At 45.3% G+C, this 23,845-nt stretch overlaps 1 protein-coding gene across 1 annotated transcript; it reads left to right on the top strand.

The window, feature by feature from the left end:
• The first annotated feature begins 1,984 nt into the window (after positions 1 to 1,984).
• On the top strand, positions 1,985 to 23,787 carry Scamp5 (secretory carrier membrane protein 5). The gene is made up of 7 exons (XM_046427992.2): positions 1,985 to 2,115; positions 14,636 to 14,690; positions 15,469 to 15,597; positions 19,094 to 19,250; positions 20,272 to 20,373; positions 20,813 to 20,930; positions 21,185 to 23,787. Exons 2-7 carry the CDS (start codon positions 14,684 to 14,686, stop codon positions 21,377 to 21,379), a joined length of 708 nt encoding a protein of 235 aa, XP_046283948.1. The 5' UTR covers positions 1,985 to 2,115; positions 14,636 to 14,683; the 3' UTR covers positions 21,380 to 23,787.
• The last annotated feature ends 58 nt before the right edge of the window (positions 23,788 to 23,845 follow it).

Raw genomic sequence — 23,845 nt, 5'->3', positions numbered from 1 at the left:
AGTTTTATGGCCAAATAGGAGCCCTTCCAATTCTTCCAGTTGTGAAAAGCTGTATGTGGTCATCAGATGAAAACTTCAACATTTTCCCTATAGGATCCACATTAGCCATCAGTTATCTCTTATAATTCCATGTGGATTCTGGAGTGGAATATGGGCCTCAAAGCCTTCTCATGAAGGCCGGGTAAATCCTTATATCTTTCTTGAGGCCCAGACGGACTCCCCATATGTTTCCTGTAGGAGTCATGTGTTATCATCTCTTCAGGTTCCCATTTGTCCTCTCATTGGCTCCTCCCCACAGCTCTATAAATCATCCCAAACTTGCATTATTTCAGGGATAAAGGGCAGTGACCATGTATGTGGGTGCCCCCAGGGACAGGACCAACAGAGTACTCAGTTGTCCTGCTTATAAACCTGAACTCTTCCTTTATGGTTGGACTAGTGGTGGATATTGCTTCCTGTTTAGCCCCTCCCATCCCTGAACCTCCCTCCCTTCTTCCCTCTCTGGCACTAGTTCTTGGCTGCCTTTCTTCACTCCCTCTCCTTCTCATCCCAGCTGTGGGAGTGAGGCCCCATTCCTGGCAGGCTGGAGCCAGACAATGGGCTCTTATTCTGGGCAAAGAATCCCTGCAGTGTCTCCCACCCACTAAGGCCCCTTTCCAGGCCCAGGATGGTGTGGGTGAGGGGTGGGAGGTGGCGGGTACTGTGTGGGGGAGAGCAATTGGCTGGCAGGACAGAGAATGGCCCTGGCTGTGGAGATCCCACAGTAGATTTACTATGTAAACATCACTCACAATAAAAGCCTGTCTTCCATTCCCAGCCCCATTTCGCCAAGTGGACTCTCTCAACTCTCCAAATGTAGAATTTTAAAGCATTTATCCTGGTCTCTATTCTCTTTTGGTGTTCATTTCTGCATATTTCTGTGTGCCCCTCCACCTGGCCACTGGGGACTTAACCCAGGTGTGCTTTAGCACAGAGCTACACCCATAGCCCTGTTTATTTATTTAGGTACTAGGGATTGAACCCCGGGGCACTTAACCACTGAGCCTCATCCCTAGTCCTTTTAAATATATTATTTAGAGACAGGGTCTCGCAGAGTTGCTCAGGGCCTTGATAAGTTGCTGAAGCTGGCTTTGAATTCACTATCCTCCTCACCTAGCCCTCACTTACCTGCCTCAGCCTCCTGAGCTGCTGGGATTACAGGCTTGCCCAACTGAGCCCAGTGATTCTATTTTATATTTTTGAGATGGAGTCTTGCTAAATTGCAGAGGCTGGCCTTGAATTTGCAGTCCTCCTGTGTCAGTCTCCCAAGTCCCTGGGATTACGGGTCTGTGCTACCATGTCAGGCTTCTGTTTCTTTTTCTAAGCCTCTCCCTTTTTTCCTATTCCTTTGTGTAGGTTATCTGTTTCTATTTCTGGTTTCTTTCTCATTTCATCATACCTCCTAGTCTTATTTTTTCATGTCTCTTTTCTCTCATGTCTTGTCTCCCTATGTTTCTTTTCCTATATTCACGGCTTGTCTCTCATCTGTCTTTCCGTGGTCCATATATCCATGTCTATGTCTCATCTCTGTCTCTTATGTCACTCTGAGCCTTTGGCTCTGAGGAACTTCATCAGTCACCAAACTCTCTTGTTCTCAAAGTTTTTTTCTTAATCCTCCTTCCTGGCATGTCTTCGAGGCCTCTGGGATCAGCATGGGAGGTTATTCTTCCCAGTTTACAGATTTGAAAGCTGAGGCACTGGCTGCTGATGCCAGGCTCCCATCTCAAGGTCGTTTTCTTGCGCGTACTCGCCTTGCTCTTGTCCCTTAGGTGCCTGCAGACCACCTGACCCGGCCGGGGCCCGGGAACTAGCACCTCGGACAGCTCTTGGAAGGTGCGGAGGTGACCGCGCCTTCCTTCTCGCGAGCGCAGGAGGAGAGGCCTTAAGTGTGGACCGGAAGTCTCGCGAGAGCGGCTGCAGCAGACTGTCCGTGCGGGCGCGCGAGGAACGAGCCCCTGGCGCGCGCGCGCTCCCGCCCCCAGCCTCCGCGCCGCTCGCGGCCGGCTCCCCGCCGCATCCCTCGGGTGCTTCACAGCTTAGCGCAGCGGCCTTTCTGCAGCTGAGCGGCTGCAGCGGGTGAGTTCTGGGCCTGAAGGCTGGGAGGAGGGCTTTGCGGGGAAACTGGGAGCCGAATGGAAGGAGGGTCACCGACTCCAGCTTTGTACCCCCTACACCTCACCTTTGGATACGGGGGGCAGGCCGAGCTTCTGGAGAGGTGGAAAGTCGAGGTGACCTTCCTGTTTGGAGCTAGGGAAGAGTGCTTTGGGCGACCCCAGGCTCCTCCAGCTCCTACCAGCCCCATCTTCTGTTCCCGCAGAGGGAACCAGAGATTTGGGTGACGTCAGACCCTTGGATTCTGGAGCCTGAGCCTTGGGCCCTCCATCCCCCTCAACCCCACCTGGCGTTCCCTGGAAACTGGCCTCCTCCTCCTGGGGATGGCGCATGCAGCTGGGGATTGGGGCGACTAGAAGCTGGTGCCTGTGGCCTTCCTTGAGCCCTTCGCCACAACAGGCACCTGCAGTGATCTAAGTTGTATCCACCCTTGCCGACCTTTGAACAGCGAGTGTGAGCTACCTTAGGGTTGGGAGGAGGAGGATGGGAGCATTGGCTCCGGCCTGGACTCCACAATAGATTTGGGTCATGAGTTGGGGCCATGGAGGTAGCTGTTTCCAATGCTGGCAGGAGTTGATATGAGGAAGGAGGAGAGGTGTTTGTGAACCAACCGCTGACCCTCCCTGGGGGAGCTACTGATTTGGGATGGTGGGAACCAAATTCTAGAGGTTGGGACTGAAAATTGGCCATCACAGATTTAAACAGGTTATGTCCCCGCTTTCTCATGGGGAGATCAAGGAGGGCCTGGCAGACTTTCCCATGGACACAAGGAGCGGGGGGGGGGGGGTGGGGGGGATGGGGGGAGGAGGCAAGAGCCAGTGAATAGGAGACTTTCTGGAGGAGGTGAGATTTAAACGGAGAGAGCATCCTTGGGGAGATGGTATGGGCAAAGTATAGAGGTGGGAGTGAAGTCTAGCCCTCCTCCCTATCCATTATCCCAGCCATGTGACAGCCCATGGGGTGAGGAAGTCTGGAGAATTTTGCAACCTGTGCTCAACTCATTCTGCCTCCATAGGTCAGGACTGTGAAAGAGGGAGATGATTCCAGTAGGTACATGATTGGCAGAGAGCTTTTGTTTGGGGTTACACACAGGGTTGCTAGTTTAGGTTCCCTGTGAGATTGATGAGCCTGAGGGCAAAGTCTCCACTGCTGAGAGAGGACCATCTCCGCTGAATAGGTCACAGAAAGAGGGTCTTAGGTTTAGTAAAACTCAGGAATGAGTTAGTGGGGTTCTGGGAGGGGAGCTCTGTATAGGGGCCTTGGGCTCTTTGGCTATTTCTTTCCCTGGCTGGCCATGGCTGAACAAGTTGATTTCTTCCCTCTCTGGACATCTGTCTGCCCCTACCTTTTTGAAATAATAGGACTAAGTATCATGCTCCCTTGAGGAAGCACTTTGTTCTAGTTTAGAGCAGCCTCCCAGTTCTTCCTCCTCTTCCTTCTGCCTGTCTGGCCCCCCTCCCTCTGCAGGCTTCATTTCCTGTCCTGCTGCCAGCCTGGAGTCTGAAGGTTTCCTGGGGAAAGTGTGATACAAAGGGCTGACAGAAGTTGTGGCCCTAGCCTGTTTGGGGGAGAGCATCAATTTTCCCATCCCATCTTTTGGGAAGATGTCCAAGTCTTAGGCAAGAACTAAATATGAATTGACTGTGCTCTGTGCAGGTCCTTCTTAGAAATTCTATCTGTGAGGGATTGAGGAAGAGATTGGATGAGAATGAGTAACCACTTAGTGTTTGATGACTGAGCACAAAATTTTTGCAGTGGGTTGCAGAGCAGGGATGTCTGGAAAGGCTTCCCAGAAGAGGTGGGATGTGAGAAGATGGTAATATTTAGAGGAGGTGAGAGGGCTACTGGTTTAGGGGCACTGGAAACAAGACTAGTGGCTAGACATGATTTGCACGAAGCTGGTTGTGTAGGAAGCAGGTCAGCCTTTGGTAGAGAAGCACAGGGTGGCAGCTGATTGGCAAAATGCCTTGAGTGCCAGACACAGGATCTGTAGGAGGCTAATGAAGAATCATCAGTGGGACAGTGATAACATGGCCAGGAAAGTGCTGTTTTCTGAGGATGATTCATAGTTCCGGGATATCAGGGATAGAGAGGGGACTGGTAATATGATAAAGAGACGAGAAGTAGAGCAGGAGGGGTAAACTTGCATCTCAACAGATAGGATCTGAGGAAAGAGAAAATAACCATATCTTTGCCAGGAATAAGAAGTTCACGCTGGTAAACTGGAAGCCTAAGCCTAAACTAAACTGGTATTATATATAGGTGTGTGCTACTGCACCAAGCTGAGATCCTTTAACTGAGGAACACAATTTTGCTTCCCCTAATTGCAGTTCTATGAACTTTAAGTGTAAAAGCCAGAGATTCCTCTACCTCCTTGTTATATCCCTCCCCAAGTGAAAGGCTAGACCTGACATAAAGGTAAAGAATCTTGTAGTCTTCCATTTTTGTAACTCCAGTCTCCTACTGTCCTCTGAAATCTTAAATTCTCTCTGTTCTAACCTTTGTATACAAACCAGGCAGCTTTTTCTTAGGCTCTGGCTTCTGTTCCGAATCACACATACTTTGCAGCACTGAATAGCTGACTTCTCTGTATCTGTTGCTGCCCTGATTTCTCTAATTGAACTCACTTCTGAAAGACAGCCTGGGTCCAGGTTGGAACCAGGGTTAGGGAAGCAGCTTCCTTTATGGCTCCTCAACTCTAGTTAATATTTCTCCTCCCTCTGTTTCTTTTTGTTTTCCTGGAGAATTTTAGTGCTATACCGCAGTCTCCTACTCATCCAATTCACTCTCTCAGAGGAGGCAGGAATACCTCCTTTAGCCACCCTTTCTACAAGCCTCACATGAGTCTGGGCATCATTAGCCTTTGGCCACCTCTGCAATCTTAAACTCTTTTTCTACCACAGTTTACATCTGTTTACTGACTTGGTGACCTCAAGAAAACTTCCAGTTCTCTGATACCTCCATTTTCTCTGTCATGAGAACACCCTTGGCATCCCTTCAGGACTCTATGTTCTCAGCTACTTTGCCACTTTGCCTGTGTGCCCCATCTCAGAACTAGACTCCTAATTCTGGATTCTATACTGAGAATGTAGAATGATTCTGGAGACCATCACAGACCAGGGCAGTCTGGTTCTGCTTCTAGCAGGGTCTTGAGGCTCAGTTTTCCCTCCATCACCTGTGGAAACTCTTATCCATGTGTTCCATCTTCTCTCCAGTCCAGTAGCTGGACTACTCTCTCAAAGCCCTTTACTCATATAGAGGATGGTCTGGGTGTGTGGGGGAGGTAGAACCACTACCTATGTTTCCTCACTTTTCTTGAATCCCAGTAGAAGAGTCCTATCCAATGCCTCCACTTGGTGCAATGAATGTTGACCCTGCATGTCTCCCAAGATATCACTGCCCATCACTTTTTTCTCCTCTCTATGGTATCTTCAGCCTCTACAGTGTTTTCTTCAGTACCTGCTTCCCTGCTTATAGATATGCTCATCTCCTGTCCTATCCTGGAGAAGACCTTTCCAACCCTGTGTTCAGCTGCTGCCACAAAAGGGATATATGACCCTTGTAGAATATTTAGGAAAAAAGAAAAAGAAAGAAAATAACATCTCATTTTTTAAATAACATCTCATTATTAAGGGACAACTACTATTAATCTTTTGGTGTCTTGTCTTTTAGTGCTGTCACTGATATATTTTTTTTAAATTTCAGCCAAACCAGGTAAAGTGGTGCACACCTATAATTCCAGTAACTAGGGAGGCTGAGGCAGGGAGATTTCGAGTTCAAGGTTGGACTGGGTAACTTAGTGAGACCCTGTCTCATAATAAGGAAGGGCTGGGGATATAGCTCAGTGGTAAAGTGCCCTGGGGTTCAATTCCCAGTACCTCTGAAGAACAAAACAAACACAAACAGAAAAAAAAGTCAGCCAAGCTTTTGAAAGATTAGTCTACTAGATTTGTTCCTTCTTGTTCTCCTTCATAGATTCCTGACTGACTGTCTGACTTCTACCCCACTACTTCCCTTCCATGACCTTCTAATTACCAAATCAGCCTGTGACTCCTCTATGGCCATGGACATTGTTGACCCAGTTGACCAGTCACAAAGATTGAGATAGATCTGTATTCATTTAAAAGAAATTAAAAAAAAATTCTTAAATACCTTTAATTAATTAATTAATGTGGTGCTGAGTATCGAACCTAGCATCTCACACGTGCTAGGCAAGCACTCTACTGCTGAGCCACAACCCCAGCCTCATAGATCTGTATTCATTGACATGAAAAATTTCCATAGGCTATAATTGAATGGAAAATAACAGGTAGTAAAAGAACATATGTAGAATATAATCTCATTTCTGTCATGTATGCTTATATATATATATAAAATGAAAAACAAGCTGGTTGTGGTGGGGCACATCTGTAATCCCAGTGTTTTGGGAGGCTGAGGCAGGAGGATTGCCAATTCAGAGCCAGCCTCAGCAATGGTGAGGCTCTAAGCAACTCAGTGAGACCCTGTCTCTAAATAAAATACAAAATAGGGCTGGGGATGTGGCTCAGTGGTTGAGTGCCCTTGAGTTTAATTCAAAAAAAAAAAAAAAAGAAAAAGAAAAACAATAATAACAACAACAAAAAACAACCAGGGTTAAAGGAATTAGAGCTCCGTGATAAAACACTTGCTTAGCATGTGTGAGACAATGGGTTCGATCTCCAGTATCACAGCAAAACAAAATGAAACAAACAAAAACCCACTTTGAGGCCATATATGTAATTGTATTTTTTACATATATATGTATGATTTTTTTTTTGGTTTGTTTGTTTTTTAAGAAGAGAATCCTTCAGTGGCTCCCAGCCACTTAGGGTAAATGCAAAACCTGCTCATGGCCTGGCCAATTCACTTTTTTTTTTTCTTTTTTTTATAATTTTTTTTTTTTTTTTTAGTTTTCGGCGGACACAACATCTTTATTTGTATGTGGTGCCGAGGATCGAACCCGGGCTGCACGCATGCCAGGCGAGTGCGCTACCGCTTGAGCCACATCCCCAGCCCGCCAATTCACTTTTCAACCCTGCATTCCCTTTCCATCCCTCCCTCCACTTCAAGCTTTATTGGCAAGCACTCTGCCACTGAGCCACAATCCCAGCATTACATATTTTCTAAGAACATTCTAACAACAATTCTGCCTTCTTCTGTTCCTTGAATGTGCTATACCATTGCTCTTCTGGCATTCCCGCCTGCTTTCCTGACCCTCTTTCCCTGGCCAATTCTTATTAGAAAAATGTCAAAGCTACAGAAAAGTTTAAAGACTAGTGCAGTGAGCTTCAGTATACCCTTCACCCGGATTCATCAGTTGTTAACATTTGGCAACAACTTTATATGTACATATGAATTTTTGTTTTTGTAGAACTATTTGAAAGTAAGTTGTGGACCACACAGTTCTAAATACTTCATTGTCTCCTAAGAACAAAGCCATTTTGCTACATAACCATAAAACCCAAGAAGTTTTGCATTGAACTGTAGTATTTACCAAGAAATGAGTGTATGTTCAAACTTCTCTAGGTGTCCCAAAAATATTCTTTAATACCTGTGATTTTTAAAATCCAGCATCCAAGCCAGGTAGGTGTTGCTTGATTGTAATCCCAGCAACTTAGAGGCTGAAGATGGCAAGTTCAGGCCAGCCTGGGCAATTTAGCAAGCCCCTGTCTCAAAATGAAAAGTAAAAGAGCAGAGGATGTAGCTCAGTGGTAAAGCACTCCTGGGTTTAATCCCAGTACTGCAAAACAAACGAACTGTGTGAAGTCAAAGGAATAAGGGGTATCCATGTACCTTCACCCAGATTCACCAATTGTGTTTGCTACCTTTGCTTTGATTCTGTCAATATCTAGCCATTCATCATTTTTTTTTCCTGTACTGTTTAAAACAATTTTCAGATATGATAACACTGTAACTCTACTAGAGTACGTAGTTTTAAAAAATATTTTAAAAGTTGTAGATGGACAAAATACCTTTTGTTTTTGTAGAACCTTTATTTTATTTATTTATTTTTTTAAATGTGGTGCTGAGGATTGAACCCAGTGCCTCATACGTGTGAGGCAAGTGCTCTGCCACTGAGCCACAATCCCAGCATTACATATTTTCTAAGAACATTCTAACAATATTTTTTATATAACCTTAATACCATTATCACACCCAAGAAATGTAATATCAATAGAATAATATTATCTAGTTTAGAGTCCATATTTGTGCTTCTTCCATTATCCCAGTGATGTTTGTTAAATGTCTCCCCCTTGAATCACAACCCAATCGAGGTTTACACATTGCTTTTTTTTTTTTTAAAGTATTTATTTATTTATTTTTTAGACATTGATGGGTCTTTATTTTGTTCATTTATTTATATGTGGTGCTGAGAATAGAACCCACTGCCTTACACATGCTAGGCAAGTGCCCTACCACTGAGCCACAAACTCAGGTCCTACATACACTTTGCTTTTTGTAGTTATTTGCCTTTATTCTCCTATAGTTTAGAGAAATCACTCATCTTTTTCTTTTTTTCTTGTCTTTTAGGATGTTGGCATTTTTAAATAGTGTAGATCAGTTTTTAGACTGCTTCGCAACTTGGATGTGTGTGATTATTTCTCATGGTTGGTGTTAGATCAAGCATTTTGTGGCAGGAATATTACATGCCCTTCTCCATGGATAACACTGGGAGGCAATAATGTCACTTTGTTGTCACTGACACTTTTTTTTTTTTTTTCTTTTTGGTACCAGAGATTGAATTCAGGGGCACTGAACCACATCTCCAGCCCTATTTTGTATTTTATTTAGAGACAGGGTCTCACTGAGTTGCTTAGTGCTTTGCCATTGCTGAGGCTAGCTTTGAACTCATGATCCTCCTGTCTCAGCCTCCCGAGCCGCTGGGATTACAGGCATGAGCCACTGTGCCCAGCATTGTCATTGACATTATTGATAAAATTTATACTCGGTTATGGTGGCATCTGTGAACTTTCCTTCAGGGTAAAAATGACTTTTCTCCTTTTGAGTCAGTCAGCTTTTTGTTGATGTGACCAAAATACCCAATTAGAACAACTTAGAGAGCTGGGGATATAGCTCAGTTGGTAGAGTGTTTGCCTTACATGCACAAGGCCCTAGTTTCAATCCCCAGCACCACATACACACAGAACAACTTAGAGGGCGAAAAGTTTATTTTGGCTCACATTTCAGAGGTTTAGTTCATGGTAGGTTGAGTCCATTGCTCTGGGCCCAAGGTGAGGTAGATTATCATGGTGGAGAAAAGGTGCTCTATTCATGGTGGCCTGGAAGCAGAGAGGAAGGGGAAGGGGCAGCAGGGAAGATGAACCCTTCTAGATGAATCTCTCCCAGTGACCCACCTTCTCCAGCTATGCCCCACCTATTTACAGTTACCATCTAGTTCATTCAAACTAGGGTGGAACTGATTAGATTACAGCTCCCACAGTCCAGTCATTTCACCTCTGAACATTTCTGCATTAACACAGGAGCTTTTGGGGGACAACTCATATCTAGATGGTAGCACCTATGTAATTATTAAGTCATGTTAGGGCTAATCCTCTAAGACCTCATGACTCTCCTCTTCTTTAACTGTCTTTCAACTAGTGGTTTTAGAGGCTACTGATGTTGTTTGCCTGAATTAGCTATTGCATTAATGATTGTGAAACTGGGAGATTTTCTCATTCTTCATTTATGGCTGTGTTCTGTAAAGACCTTTTGCTTCTTACTTCTTCCATCTCTCTTTTTTTTTGGCGGGGGGGACAGGGGTACTTGGGATTGAGCTTAGGGGCACTCGACCACTGAGTGACATCCCTGGTCCTATTTTTTGTATTTTATTTGGAGATAGGGTCTCACTGAGTTGTTTAACACCTCACTTTTTGCTGGGGCTGTCTTTGAACTTACGATCCTCCTGTCTCAACCTCCCGAGCCACTGGGATTATAGGCATGTACCACCACACCATTTTCTTATTTTGAGACAGTCTTCCTAAATTTTCAGGCTGGCCTGGAACTTGTGATCCTTTTGCCTTAGCCTCCAAAATATTCTCAGCATAATTGCTGAGAATACAGGCATGTGCCACAGCTTCTAGCTCATTTTATTTTTTGATATTCTAATAGTCCCAAATTTGGTAGGTCATAGCCCCTTCAGGGTGGTTCCTGTGTCCCTTTGACATGCCTCATTAGTTGTTGAGTGTTTTCTTATTATTTTTGGTACCACAGTGCGTTCCATTCTAACCTTGTAGGACATTTCCTGTCCTAGTTTGGGGCCAGCCATACATATTTTTTAAATGATGCGTTAAAATCCAGCTACTGCAGAGCTCTTTCATACTCTAACAGGAAGAGCCTGTGTTCCCTACATCAACACCTTAACTTACTGACTCTCTGTTAGAGTGCATATGACAAAGCTTCAAAATCACAACAGGACCAACAGTAACAGTAAGCCTGCTAAAATTCAAGATTTCTTTTTCCTCTTTCTTTTTTTTTCTGAGGTACTGGGAATTGAATCCAGGGGCACATGCCATTGAGCTATATCTCCAGACCTTTTCATTTTTTATTTTGAGACAGGGTCTTGCTAAATTGCTAAGGCCAGCCTTGAACTTGTGATCTTTCTGCTTTAGCCTCCCAAAAAGGGATTATAGATATGCACCACCATGCTCTGCTAAAATTCAAGATTTCTTTCCAGTTATTTTTGTCCTTGAGGTATATCTTTTTAAGAGAACACAGAGTACTATGATCCAAAGATACTAGGCAAATTACTTTTTCTATGAATGTTATCAATTTAATATACACATAGCTTCATTTGTTTATGTTTGTTTCAGTTTTAGAGTTTGCTTTTCTTTCTGGCTTGTTGTTTTTTTTTTTTTAAGAGAGAGTGAGAGAGAATTTTTTTTAATATTTATTTTTTAGTTTTCAGCGGACACAACATCTTTGTTTGTATGTGGTGCTGAGGATCGAACCCGGGCCGCACGCATGCCAGGCGAGTGCGCTACCACTTGAGCCACATCCCCAGCCCAACTGGCTTGTTTTTGAATATGCAAGTCTTTGTATGTACAAAAGTATATAAAAAACTTTACCCAAAGAAGTCTCTCTAGGAGCTGGGTTGTTAGCTCAGTGATAGAGTACTTGCCAAACAAGTGTGAGACCCTGGGTTCAATCTCTAGTACCAGTAGTACCATTAAAAAAAAAAAAAGTCTCTCTCAAGGTCCTAGCCCTTCCATCATGTAAGTGACTATTTCATTACTTTCTGGTTTGTTCTTCCTGTATTTTTTCCCCAAACTAAGCAAATTCATATGCATGTTCTTACTTCCCCTTCTTTTGCACATAAGGAGTAGCATTCTATTTATACTTTTTTGTACTTTGCTTTTTTTTTTTTTTTTTTAACCAGGAATTGAACCTAGGGGCACCTAACCACTGAGCCACATCCCCAGCCCTTTTTATTTTTTTATTTAGAGACAAGGTCTCACTAAGTTGCTTAGGGCCTTGCTAAGTTGCTGAGGCTGGCTTTGAACTTGTGATCCTCTTGCCTCAGCCTCCCAAGCTGCTGGAATTACAGGTGTGCAACTCCACACCTGGCTGTATTTTGCTTTTTTAAAAATTTAATATATCCTGGAAATCTTTCCTTAGTAATTCATAGAACTTATCTTCATTCTTTTTTTTTTTTAAAGACGAGTGTGTGTGTGTGTGTGTGTGTGTGTGTGTGAGAGAGAGAGAGAGAGAGAGGGAGAATTTTTTAATATTTCTTTTTTAGTTTTTGGCGGACACAACATCTTTGTTTGTATGTGGTGCTGAGGATCGAACCTGGGCCGCACGCATGCCAGGCAAGCATGCTACCGCTTGAGCCACATCCCCAGCCCTCTTCATTCTTTTTTACATCAATGTAATAGTCACATTTAGGTTGCTTTCAACAATTTGCTATTACAAATACTGTCACTGTTGAATAGTATATTTGTTGTTTCTTATTTGTGGATAAATAAGATTTGGGGGTCAAGAGGAAAAATATTTTTGTTTTCTCCCTTCATTTTTTTTTTCTTATGTTTTTCTTCTTAAAACAAAGGTAACATATTATATTACTGTTCTATATCTTGCTGTTTTTGAACTACTGGTGATTGTGGAGATTTTTTTCATCCTTAAACCTGGAAGTTCTTAACATTTTCTTTTTAAACAGGCCAGGTTATGGTGGTGCATGCCTATAATCTGAATTACTCTGGAGGCTGAGGCAGGGATTGCAAGTTTGAGGCCAATCTGGGCAATTTAGGGAGACCCTGTCGCAAAATAAAATATAAAAAGGGATAACGTCCCAGGTTCAATCCCCAGTATTGAGGAGGGGAGGGGAGTAACAGTTGTAGAGCATTTTTAGAAATAGCTGTGGAACTGTCCATTGTATGACAGTACCATTTATTTCATAAACCCTTTATTGATGGTCAGATAGCTTGTTTCCAGTTCTTAATTTACATGTTACATGTTACAATTATGCAACTGTGGATGGGTATCACTTCATGCACATCTCTATCATGCCTTGTGTGTGTGTGTGTGTGTGTGTGTGTGTGTATGGTTGTAGATGGACACAATACCTTTATTTTATTATTATTATTATTAATTTATTTTTTTATGTGGTGCTGGGGATTGAACCCAGTGTCTCATGCATGCTAGGCAAGTACTCTACCACTGAGCCACAACCCTGGCCCTGTGCCTTATTTCTTTTTGTGGTAGATATTGTTGGATTTTTTTTTTAATATTTATTTTTTAGTTGTAGTTGGACACAATACCTTTATTTTATTTATTTATTTTTATGTGGTGCTGAGGATTGAACCCAGAGCCTCGCACATGCGAGGCGATCGCTCTACTGCTGAGCCACAACCCCAGCCCCAGATGTTGTTGGATTTTTGTCTCTGTATTTGATTCCATACTATAAAAGGGCCACAGAAGATTTTAATTGCCTAGATTAAGTTCAGAGGATTTTGACTGGAATGCTAATTTTTAAAATTGAAGTACAGATTGAACATTTCCAATACAAAAATACAAAATCCTTTGAAATCCAATCATGCTCTGAAAGTTTCAGATTTTGGAGCATTTTTAATTTTTAGGTTAGAGATGCTCAACAGAAAAACTAAAAAATGTGATAAAATGTGAAAAATTGGAATCAAACACTTCAGGTGACAAGCATTTTCGATCAGGAATGCTTGACCTATGTATATAACACAGGAAAGTATACAAATTGTAACTGCATGCTTAGTGAATTTTCCCAAGATCTACACCTCTGTAACTAGTATATGGGTCAGGCACAACCATTATAGGCAGCTCAGATGCTTGCACCCTGTCACTGCCTCTCAATGATAATACTGCCCTCATTTCTAACATCATAGATTAGATTTGCTAGTTTTAAAACTTTAGATAAATCTCAGCCAAACATAGAAATGTTACATTGCCTTAGGACTTGTAACATTTCTGCTTTTCGTTACAGATGTGTCCACCAAAGTTACTATTCCAGCAGTTATCTAGGGCTCACTAGCTTCCTTGGCCTTAACTCAACAATGATTACTTAATGTGTATCCTAGCCAGGCCTCCTGCTAAAGTCCCAACCACGTTAGCAAGAAGCCCTGCTGGGTGTCTCCCAATGCTGCAAACCACGTATATCCATAATTCAGTTTTCTTGTCTGCCCTGGACCCCAGCCTCTTCTCACACTGTTCTACTTCCCCAGGCACCTTAAAATCCCTTCACACTTGCCTCCAGCCTCATCTGCTGCTCCCTCCACATTTTTACTTTTTTGCTTTGACCACAGCAACTTTTATTCCCTTACAAATATGAAGCTCCTTCACACATGAGTGTCTGTGGGATGCTTCCCTTCTGCCTACCTCAAAGACTGCCCTGCTCTGGGTAACTCCTCTTCATTATCCAGGTGTTTGATTACTGCTTATATTTTATTTCCCTGATTCTCAAGATCAGGTTAGATCACCTTGATAGATGCTATGATGTTTTCAGAGCAGCCCTTCTTCCCTGCATAATTAGTGGCAGGGTTATTGACTATTTCATGTGGAGGTCAGGGACCACATCTGTTCTGCTCACACTCTGCTTGGTGCCTGGCAGCTAAGTATCAATAAGTGAACAAATGACTGAAGGCTACAGGGAGGAGGGAGGACAGTTCAGCCTGTGTTTAGGATCAAGGAACAGTTTCCTCTTTCTGAGGTCTTTGGTCTCTTGAGTCTTCACTGTCACTTGGCTTTCCTTGCATGAGGTCCCCTCCCTGAAAGGAATCAAGAGAAACTTTGTACCTTGAGGCAAATGGTAGGAGTAGCTGGAAGGATGTGGCTGGTGAATGGTGGCTCTGTGAAGTGGGGAGCTGACTCCACTGGGTTTTTTCCACTGTGGGAATGAGCCAGGTCCGTCTCTAGGAGACTGCAGCCCAGCTGGGGTTTAGAAAGGTACTAGGTTGGGTGGGTCCCTGAATCTCACCCTTTTCTGGCTTTTTCCTTTCAGTTCAGGACAAAGAGTTGTGGGCAGGCCTCTGGGCCAACTGGTACCAACATGGCAGGTAAGTAGAGGGATGGGCTGTGTGGGTAGATTGAGTGAACAAAAGATGTTCCTTGTCACGTTATTTCCTCTAGTCTTTAGAGGTCAGGCTCTTTCTGTCTTCTTGTCCCAGGTGTTTCCTACTCTCCCCACTAAAGCCTATCTGAGAACCTATCTGAGGGCTAGTCAGCTGTCTAGCCCTCTGTCAGATCTCTCTGATCCTGGGGATTGAGCATCTTAATTTCCCTGTCTAGCTGACCCATTGACTGATTAGCAGCCTGGCTAGCCCAGCCCCCTTCCCCTCTGTCACTGTTCTTTTCTAATACTCTGAGACCTCTTTTTTCTGGTTTCTGAGTGTCAGATCTTTGAAGGCTCCAAGGTACAGAGTGCCAGCTGGAGGAAACTTTAGGGACTATGTAACACCACTGGACAAACTGAATTCTGGAGAGGGGCAGTGATTTAAATGAATGAGTGTTGGGGTGGAGTCTGGGACTCACATCTCTTCACTCTCACCTATCCTGTATCCTCTGCTTGGAACTGGCTTCCCACTGAGAAGTGTGTCTCACCCCAGTGAATAGTCTTTATTTTTTATTCTTCTGAGGGACATCATCTCAGGACCTTTGGTTACATTGGGATCATCTTGGCAGACCTGGGAAGTAGGGACACCTGGGTGGGATTAGCAAAGCAGCCAGTGGCCCCAGGGGCTGAGCAGGTAACTTGGCCAAGGAGAAGAGTGGCATATTGGACTGTAGGGAAGGGAAACATTATAGATGATGCCATATGGTGTGCCTCACCCACAGAGAAAGTGAACAACTTCCCACCATTGCCCAAGTTCATCCCACTGAAGCCATGTTTCTACCAAGACTTCGAGGCAGACATCCCTCCCCAGCATCTCAGCATGACTAAGCGCCTCTATTACCTTTGGATGTGTGAGTACGGTGGGGATGGAGTGGGCCAGGGTGGGTGGGGAGGAAGGAAAACTGGGGGGGGCTGGGCATTGGGGTAGGGAGCCTACAGGCCTGGCTTCAGTCCCATGTGTGGCATCTGAGTGGACCAGGAAGTCTTTCCCCTGGCTTCCAGCAGGCTCCTTTCATGGACTAATTCCCCAGCTGGACCTCAGTTTCCTCCATTGAGGCCTTTCTTTCCTTCCTTCCCTCCCCCATCTTTCATTTATAGAGCCTTGGGTTAGAGTTCTCTTTTTTGCAGTGTAATTCCTCTTGTTTTGCTTCCCTTCCCCTTTCCACTTGAGTAGCTTTACAGGGAACTCTGGTAACCTGAGGATTCTGGATTTGGAAGAGAATTCTTCCCTCAAAGCCTCATTTTTCTTGCTCTCTCAAGGAGATTGCTCAAAGAGAAAAGCATTCAACTGTGAGTTGGGAGACATGGATCCAGTTTGTTTCATGGCTTCACTTCCCAAGCAGCAGATTCCCCATTTGTAGAAAGAGAATTGGTTTAGTAATTGCTATGGTTCCATGTAGCTGTGTGGTTTATATTTCTAGGAGTATAGAGTTCTAATGTTGCAAGGTTTTGAGGCTGAAAGTCTAAAGTCCCCCACTTCTGATGATCTATGGCAAGTTGAAGAGAAAGGTGTCATCAAAGGGGAATGGGGGGCTGGGGATGTGGCTCAAGCGGTGGCGCGCTCCCCTGGCATGCGCGTGGCCCGGGTTCTATCCTCAGCACCACATACAAACAAAGATGTTGTGTCTGCCGAAAACTAAAAAAAAAAAGAGGGGGGGGGGAATGGGACTTGGCTGTGCCCAGGTTGGTTTGAAGGCACTGCTTTGGCACATGAGGAGAGGGCAGGCTGCTGGTCCTGTGCAAGGTACCATCCTCAGGGAGCCCCAGACACCACATTTGTGATCTGTCATATTTGACTTTCCCTTGAGTCAGGCCTGCACAAATAGGTAGATGATTGATTTTGCCAAGAAGGTGAGAAAGAATGCTGTCTTTACAGCAGAGCCTTCATGGGATGGTAGAAAGAGTAAAGGGTCAGAGTTGGGTGCATATCTATTGTCTCATCTACTCAGGAAGGATTGTTTGAGCCTGCAAGTCCAAGATCAGCCTGAGCAACTTAGTGAGAACTCATTAAAAAAACAAATAAACAAACAAAAAAATTAAAAAGAAAACAAAGAATAGATGGTTAGGCAGATAAGCCAAGGCCTGGCTTGACCTTTGGGTAGAGAAGGGATCTGCTCAAAGGAGTTCCCTCCCTGTAACATGAGAGAAGGAAGGGATGGGGCAGCTGTGGGTAGATCTGTAGATGTTGAGAAAAAAATGAGGAGTTACCTCTCTTGGCTTCCATTCCTTTCCATCAGATATGATGTAGGCACGAGAGTGGGAACTTTCGGATAGATGAGTCCAGAATGAGAGCAAGTTTGTGGCAGAGGGTCAGGATACCTGCTAAAGAAACCTGGCCCCTAAGATTTCTGGGTCATGTAAAAGGTCCATTTGAGGTTACCTGCTATGAATTTTAGTCCTGCTAGGCTTTTCTGTGGCACGCCCCCCAACACACACACACCCACCAGGGACTTTCAGCTCAGGTGCAAATAGTCATTCAGAGTGAGTGTGACCAGAAGACAGGGCAGGGGAATGTAATGAATTATGAACTTTATGCTGGATGAAGAGAGGAGTGAAGATAGTAAAACTCATGGGTAGAGAAAGGATGTCCATTCCAAAGAGGGAGTAGAATAATTGTAGCAGAGCACTGGAGCAAATAAACTAGAGAGGGGTGTGACTGGAAAGAGAGATGTCAACCAATATGATAAATTGTTAGTGTCTTTTCTTTTTTATATATATTGTTTTAGTTGTAGATGGACACAATACCTTTATTTTATTATGTGATGCTGAGTATCAAACCCAGTGCTTCACACGTGCTAGGCAAATGCTTTACCACTGAGCCCCAGCTCCAGCCCGGATAGTACCTTTTGTATGTAAAAAGCAAATAAAATCAGTAAGAATATTAAGGCTCCAGGAAATTGTGTAGCATGAACAAGGATGGTAGTAGGACAGCTGGAATACATTGGAAAAAGTGTCCATACTTGTTATGAGGGGCTCTGAGATGGTCATACCTGCATACAAGTGACAGAGTTATCAGGCCAGATCAGATTTGGGAAGCATTGTGTGACCCTGGCTTCCTGGAACTCCACTCCTGGGGAGATCTCATCCAGAAGCTGGATTTAAGGGCTATAAATATCTCCTTAAGTCCTTATTAGGTGCCTGCTAGGTGCTTGGGTCCTGAGGAAATATATATAAGCCTGAGATGTGGAAGGATTCTATTCAGAACCACAGATGCCTGGCTGTTTGAGGCCAAGATTGAGCGGCCCTTGCTTTTTTTATTCAGCAGATCTTGTAGATTCAGTTCAGTGTTCAAAGAAGGGAGCACCCGAGGTGTGTGAGAGTACCAGCATTGATTTTTTTTTTTTTTTAAGTAAGGAGTCTTTGAGGCACCTGTTGGCTGTGACTCTGTAATACTGTGATTCCTAGGCTCAGCTAGATGAAGTGGGGACAGAGCAGGGAAAGCCTGGATCTATCTTGGGGAGCGTCTAGTCTGACTGATGGTTTGTATTTGGGGGACTATGAGAGCATCTCAGGTCTGCAGGAGGTCAGAGGGGTGAGAGATGAGTAAGGAAGGCTTCTTGGAGGAGGAAGCTTGATAGCTGTCTATGAAATTGATTAAAGACTGAGATCCTGATATCACTGCATATCCCATTTAAGTGCAGGGGAGATGTCACAGTGACTTGGAGAGATGTTTCCACAAAGCCTTTTGCTTTTGCCTTTTCATGCCCCTACCTTGCAAGTGAAGGTATAAGATGCCTTGAGCTTAGTGACTGCTGCAGGTCTGGGAGGATCAGGGACTGAAGCCTTTCTGTTTTGTGGTGCTGGGATTCATATGTAGGGCCTGGTGCATTTTAGGCACATGCTGTACCATTGAGCTATATCCCTAGTCCAAAGACCTTTCTTACAAGAAGAACATTTCTACCACCCTGAGGCTTGGGGGCCCTTAAAAGGGGCTTGATGGGCAGAAACTCTGGGTTCCTGTTCTGGAGACTCTTTGTTCTCTGGATTTCTCAGATTCCCAGGAGTGGGTATGGGGAGGGGTTTGGTCAAAGCTTCCAACTTTTTTCTTATAGTCTGTACTCCTCTGTATGTGTTTGTGTGTCTTGTGTGTCTGTGTGTATTTATTCATTGATATGGGTTGTGGGTCTTCTGTGTGGGTGTGAATCTATAAATGTGGTTTGTTTTTGTATGTGTATATCCGTGTGTGTCTACATCTCTCTGTGCTACTGGCATGTGTTTATGGGTCTGTGTTGAGTTCTGGGTATGTGTTATCCATGTTTGGGTGCTCACATATCTCTGAATGGACTTGGATGCACGTGTGCATGTTGGTGTCTGTCTCTGTGTGTGCATGTGCTCCTGGGTCTGCAGTGAACAGCATCACACTGGCCGTGAACCTGGTGGGCTGTCTTGCGTGGCTGATCGGAGGCGGGGGATCCACCAACTTTGGCCTCGCCTTTCTCTGGCTCATCCTCTTCACACCCTGCTCCTACGTCTGCTGGTTTCGGCCCATTTACAAGGCCTTCAAGTAAGTGGTTGGCACTGACCCTAGCTCCTAGCCCTATTTGTCCACTCCCTTTTTTTCTTTTCTACATCTTCTCTCTCTGCCATCACCCTACCTTCCCCAATATCACTTTCCCTTGTTCACCATTGCTTCAGATTGTTGTGGGGCTTGAGCTTCCTGGAAGCTCCAGGCTGGGGTGAGAGGGCTGGGAGAACCTTCCTGTTAGTTCTTTCCCTTCCACTCTGTCTTTGGGAGTGGAGGACACAGAGACCAGATCTATTTCTATCTTCTCCCATCACCTTTCTTGGTGGAGCTGCCCATCCTTGATTGGTGATAAGAAGACCATTTAACAATGTGCCAGTGGAAACAGCTATCTATCTATCAACCATTGGTACTATTCATGTGCAAATGAAGTCATCTGACTCTGTACCAAAGGGAGCACCCATCCATGTGTCAGTGGCATTGACTGTCTTGATGCCTGTGAGTGCCCATTTAGTGCCAAATAGGATTTCAACCTTTGTGCCAATGGAACATACCAACAAGGCTGTTTGTCTTGATGTCAGTAGACTATCCTAATGGGTCCTTATTTATTTATTTTTTTATCACTTATTAGTCCATCTGTCTATGTGCCAGCTAGTTATCTTCGTGCCAATAAGGTGTCCATTCAGTGCCAGTGGAATTTTCTGACTCTGGGCCTATGGGACCATCCATCCATGTACCAGTATGTTTTAGTGCCAATGTGGCTACCCTTGAGAGTGGGGCTGCTTGCTTCTGCCCCAATGAAGCCATCTATTTCTATGCCAATGGGGCCATCCTTCCATGTGCCAGTGGTTGGTCTATTCATGAGGAGATCCCCTCCCTGTGTAAATGTTGCATACACAGGTCAAACCCATGGAAATATTCAAAGATTTATGGATAAAGGGTATCCCATTCTGGTCTCTCGATTAAGGTCTCCATTATGCATTCACTTCAACTTAGAAAGGCTTGGGGTCCTTGAAGGCAGGGAAACCCTGGCTGTTTGCTTAGGCCACCTTCTCTGATGCAGGACCGACAGCTCTTTCAGCTTCATGGCATTCTTCTTCACCTTCACGGCCCAACTGGTCATCAGCATCATCCAGGCTGTGGGCATCCCAGGCTGGGGCGTCTGGTAAGAGGCAGGGGACTGGCTTGGGGCTGGTAGGAATGACACCTTGGGTGTGTCCTTTGCTTACCTCTGTGTGCTAAACTGCCTAGACTGTGAGAACACTGTGGGTGACTAGTTATTGGAAGAGTGAAAGGATTCAGGACAGTGTAGTAGCCACCACCAGTGAATTAAGGGAAGGAGAATTGGGCAGTGGTTTCTGGGCAGCTGGGAAGTGTCAAGCATTGTGGGAAAACCTTAGGGAAGGAAGACTTGTATCTGATCCCTAAGGAAGGGGTCTTCCTGAGCCACTGATACAGGCCCTTGGATATCAGTAAGATAGTCCTTCTGCATCCAATGATGTGGTTCCTCCCTGTGGCAATGGAATGGCTCCCTGCCTCAGTGGGATGTATCTGGGTATGCCTCCTTCTGTCTGCATAGCCCCACAGCTGGCCTTTTCTTACAGTGGCTGGATCGCCACCATCTCCTACTTCGGGACAAACATTGGCTCAGCAGTGGTGATGCTCATTCCCACCATCATGTTCACAGTCGTGGCTGTCTTTTCCTTCATCGCCCTCAGCATGGTATGTGGCCACCTCAAAGGTGAGAGGGTGGGTTTGGGAAGGGACTATGATCTGAAACAATCCTTCTTCCAAATTACAAGAGGAGCCAGAGGTTTTCCAAGTTAACTCACTCTGGAATTACCTGCTAGACTTTCCTACTGGTGCACAGTGCATGGGCCAGGAGGGAGGACTGGTTTTTACATGTGGATCCCATCTGTTTCCTGGATAGGCTGCCTCTTTCTTTGGATTAACTCTTCCTTATCCTTCTTCTACAGGTTCATAAATTCTATCGGGGAAGTGGGGGAAGTTTCAGCAAAGCTCAGGAGGAATGGACCACAGGGGCATGGAAGAACCCACATGTGCAGCAGGCAGCCCAGAATGCAGCCATGGGGGCAGCCCAGGGTGCCATGAATCAGCCGCAGACTCAGTATTCTGCCACCCCTAACTACACATACTCCAATGAGATGTGAGCCAGCCAAGCCTACAGGAGGCAGGGCTGGGGGCCAGTGGGACAGGGGGCTCAAGCTACAGCATCTGTTGTGGTAAACAAGCAGGGTTTCCCCTTCCCTTTTCTCCTCCTCCCCAACTTTGTACAAAGAATCAGAGTTATATATATATGTATATGTCTATTCCCTGCCCCCACTTTTTGGTTCCTGCTCTTAGATCTTTAAGAGCTGTGGGTTGCACGTGGAGCTATCCCGTGCAGTGGTAGCTGTGTCTATGTCCCCTTGTGAAATAGTTGCAGTGAAGGTCTCTTGTTGTGGTGCTAGCTGTATGTTTAGAACTAAACCAGCCCCCCCCACCCTCACCAGGCTGCCCCCTCTGACCCTGACCCAGGGACTCCTTATGGGGCAGGGGGAGGCAAAGCAGGGAGCCTGGCGCCCTCTGCAGGGTTATGAGCTGAAACTTTCCACTTTTGTCCCTATTGGGAAGCAACAGTATTTAGCACTTATGGTGGTAGGTGGGAAGGTGGGGACAAGCAGGGGTGCTTCCCTTGCTTCTCGTAATCCATCTGATCTCCTCCCTCAGTCTTCTCCTCTCCTTGTCTCCTCCCTGCCATCAGATTCCCAGTGCTCACTTCCATCATCCAGGGTCTCTTTCTCTTTCCTGTGTGGCTTTTCTGTCTTTGCCAAGGCTGTATCCCAGTTATATCTGCTTCTAAGACTAAGCCCACATTCCCAAATCTGATCTGATTTCCAGTTCAAGTAAGCTGAGAGGGGAGCTGAGCCTCAGCCCTGATGTTGAAGGGGTATGCAGCTGGAGATTCAAAGCCCACCTGGGGACCTGAATTCCAGGGAATGGCAATACAGGATTGGTCTCCTTGCCTCTGAGTCCATCTGTCTGTTTCCTTCTGCTTCCTTCTCAACCCTCAAATCCTTGGGCTTGACTCTTCTACCCTGGCTTTACTGCCTTCCCTGAGGAGTTTGGTTCTGTGGGGATTTGTCATCTCCAGTTGTGCTGGAGCAGAAGACATGTAAATAATTATTGGTCCCTGGGGAGGTCTGGCTATTCTCATTCCACTGGAGCTTCTAGGTATCTCTGAGTAACCATAGGATTCCACTGGATTCCTTGGAGCAAAGCTGTTCTGTTTGGGTCTGGCAGGAAGTACAGGGCTCAGAGGGCCAGAACTGGAAGAGAGACCAGAAGAAGGTAGACAGTATCCAATGAGAGAGGAGCATGCCACTCGTAGTCTCACTTGCTCTTGGCCACAGAAAAGTGCTGGGCACTTGAACTTGGGGCCCAGGGAAAAGTGCACAGGTCCAGTCCTTGTTGTAAGCACAATGAACCTAAATGGTATTTCTGGTTAGTCAGGGAGGGAAGAAGAGATGCTTTGGCTTTAGTTTTTGGTTTAGGTATCCCCCACCCCACATCTAAATCAAGATAACTTCCTTCCTTCTGTCTAAAGGATTTGGTTCTTGGCAATTCTTCACCCTGTTAACACCTCTTTCCCCTTCTAAGAGGCCCAAACAGGGGCTGTTTTGTTTGAAGCAGTGATGAACATTGCTGGCAGAGGCCTCAACTCTGTATGAGACCTGGATGGAATTGGGTTCTCACCCAAGGAGCAGCTCCCTATTTCCTACCCTCTCTTCTTCCAGTGGAAGCCCACCTGGGCTAGATGAATTGGAAAACCAGACCCCACTTGACCACTCTAGGCTGGCTCCTCCTTGAAACTCAACACCTCACTTTGCAGGCCACTCTGAGCATTGACCTACCACTACTTCATAAAGTTCTTTTCTAATGGTCCCTTAGGCTTGGGTCACAAAATATAATTGGTTCTCTTATCATTTTCCTTCTGGAGAGCAGTTGTCACAGCCCCTGGTATCTGAAGAGACCCTTCCTTCCCCTTGATCCCAGTCCTCTGATTCCCTTTCCCTTAATCCCTCTGGTAGTTCCAGGAAGACTGTGGTCCAGTTGCTAGCCTGGCATCCATGGCCTGTTGGATGCCACCTTCAATCAATTTCCTGTCCTACCTGCCTTTCCCCTGAACTGGCTCAGACCCGTATGGCTGTGCCTGGCATTGTCCTTGGAAACCCTATTACCTACGTCTGGCCCAGCTTATTCAGTCTCTGGGAGGCTGTATTTCTAGGCAACTATGCACTTTCCTGTGGAGGGAACCAGGATGAGAAGTGGGGGTTGGACACAGAACCCTCTCTGCTGGATGGTCTGGCTTGGAGGTGGGTCAAGGAGGGCCCAGTTATGGGGATCCTCAGGTCTGTGGCCAGCCAGTGATCTGTTTTTGCATTTTCCTGGTGCCCACTGCCCCTCCTTGTTTCTGGGAGGCATAAACCATTCCCTAGCTGGCAGTTGATCTGCCTGAGCCAATGTGTCTATCTGTGGTAACTGAGTGAACAAAAATAAAGGGGAACATTTGACCCTGTCTGTTGTGTCATGTGTCTTCATGTTGGCCTGCATGGAGCCTTACCTTGGGCCATAGG

Source organism: Marmota monax, unplaced genomic scaffold (assembly GCF_021218885.2).
Source record: "Marmota monax isolate L192 unplaced genomic scaffold, Marmota_monax_Labrador192_F-V1.1 WCK01_AAM20220418_F8-fsc00111, whole genome shotgun sequence".
Lineage (NCBI taxonomy): Eukaryota > Metazoa > Chordata > Mammalia > Rodentia > Sciuridae > Marmota > Marmota monax.
This window is presented reverse-complemented; position numbering and strand designations above follow the sequence as displayed.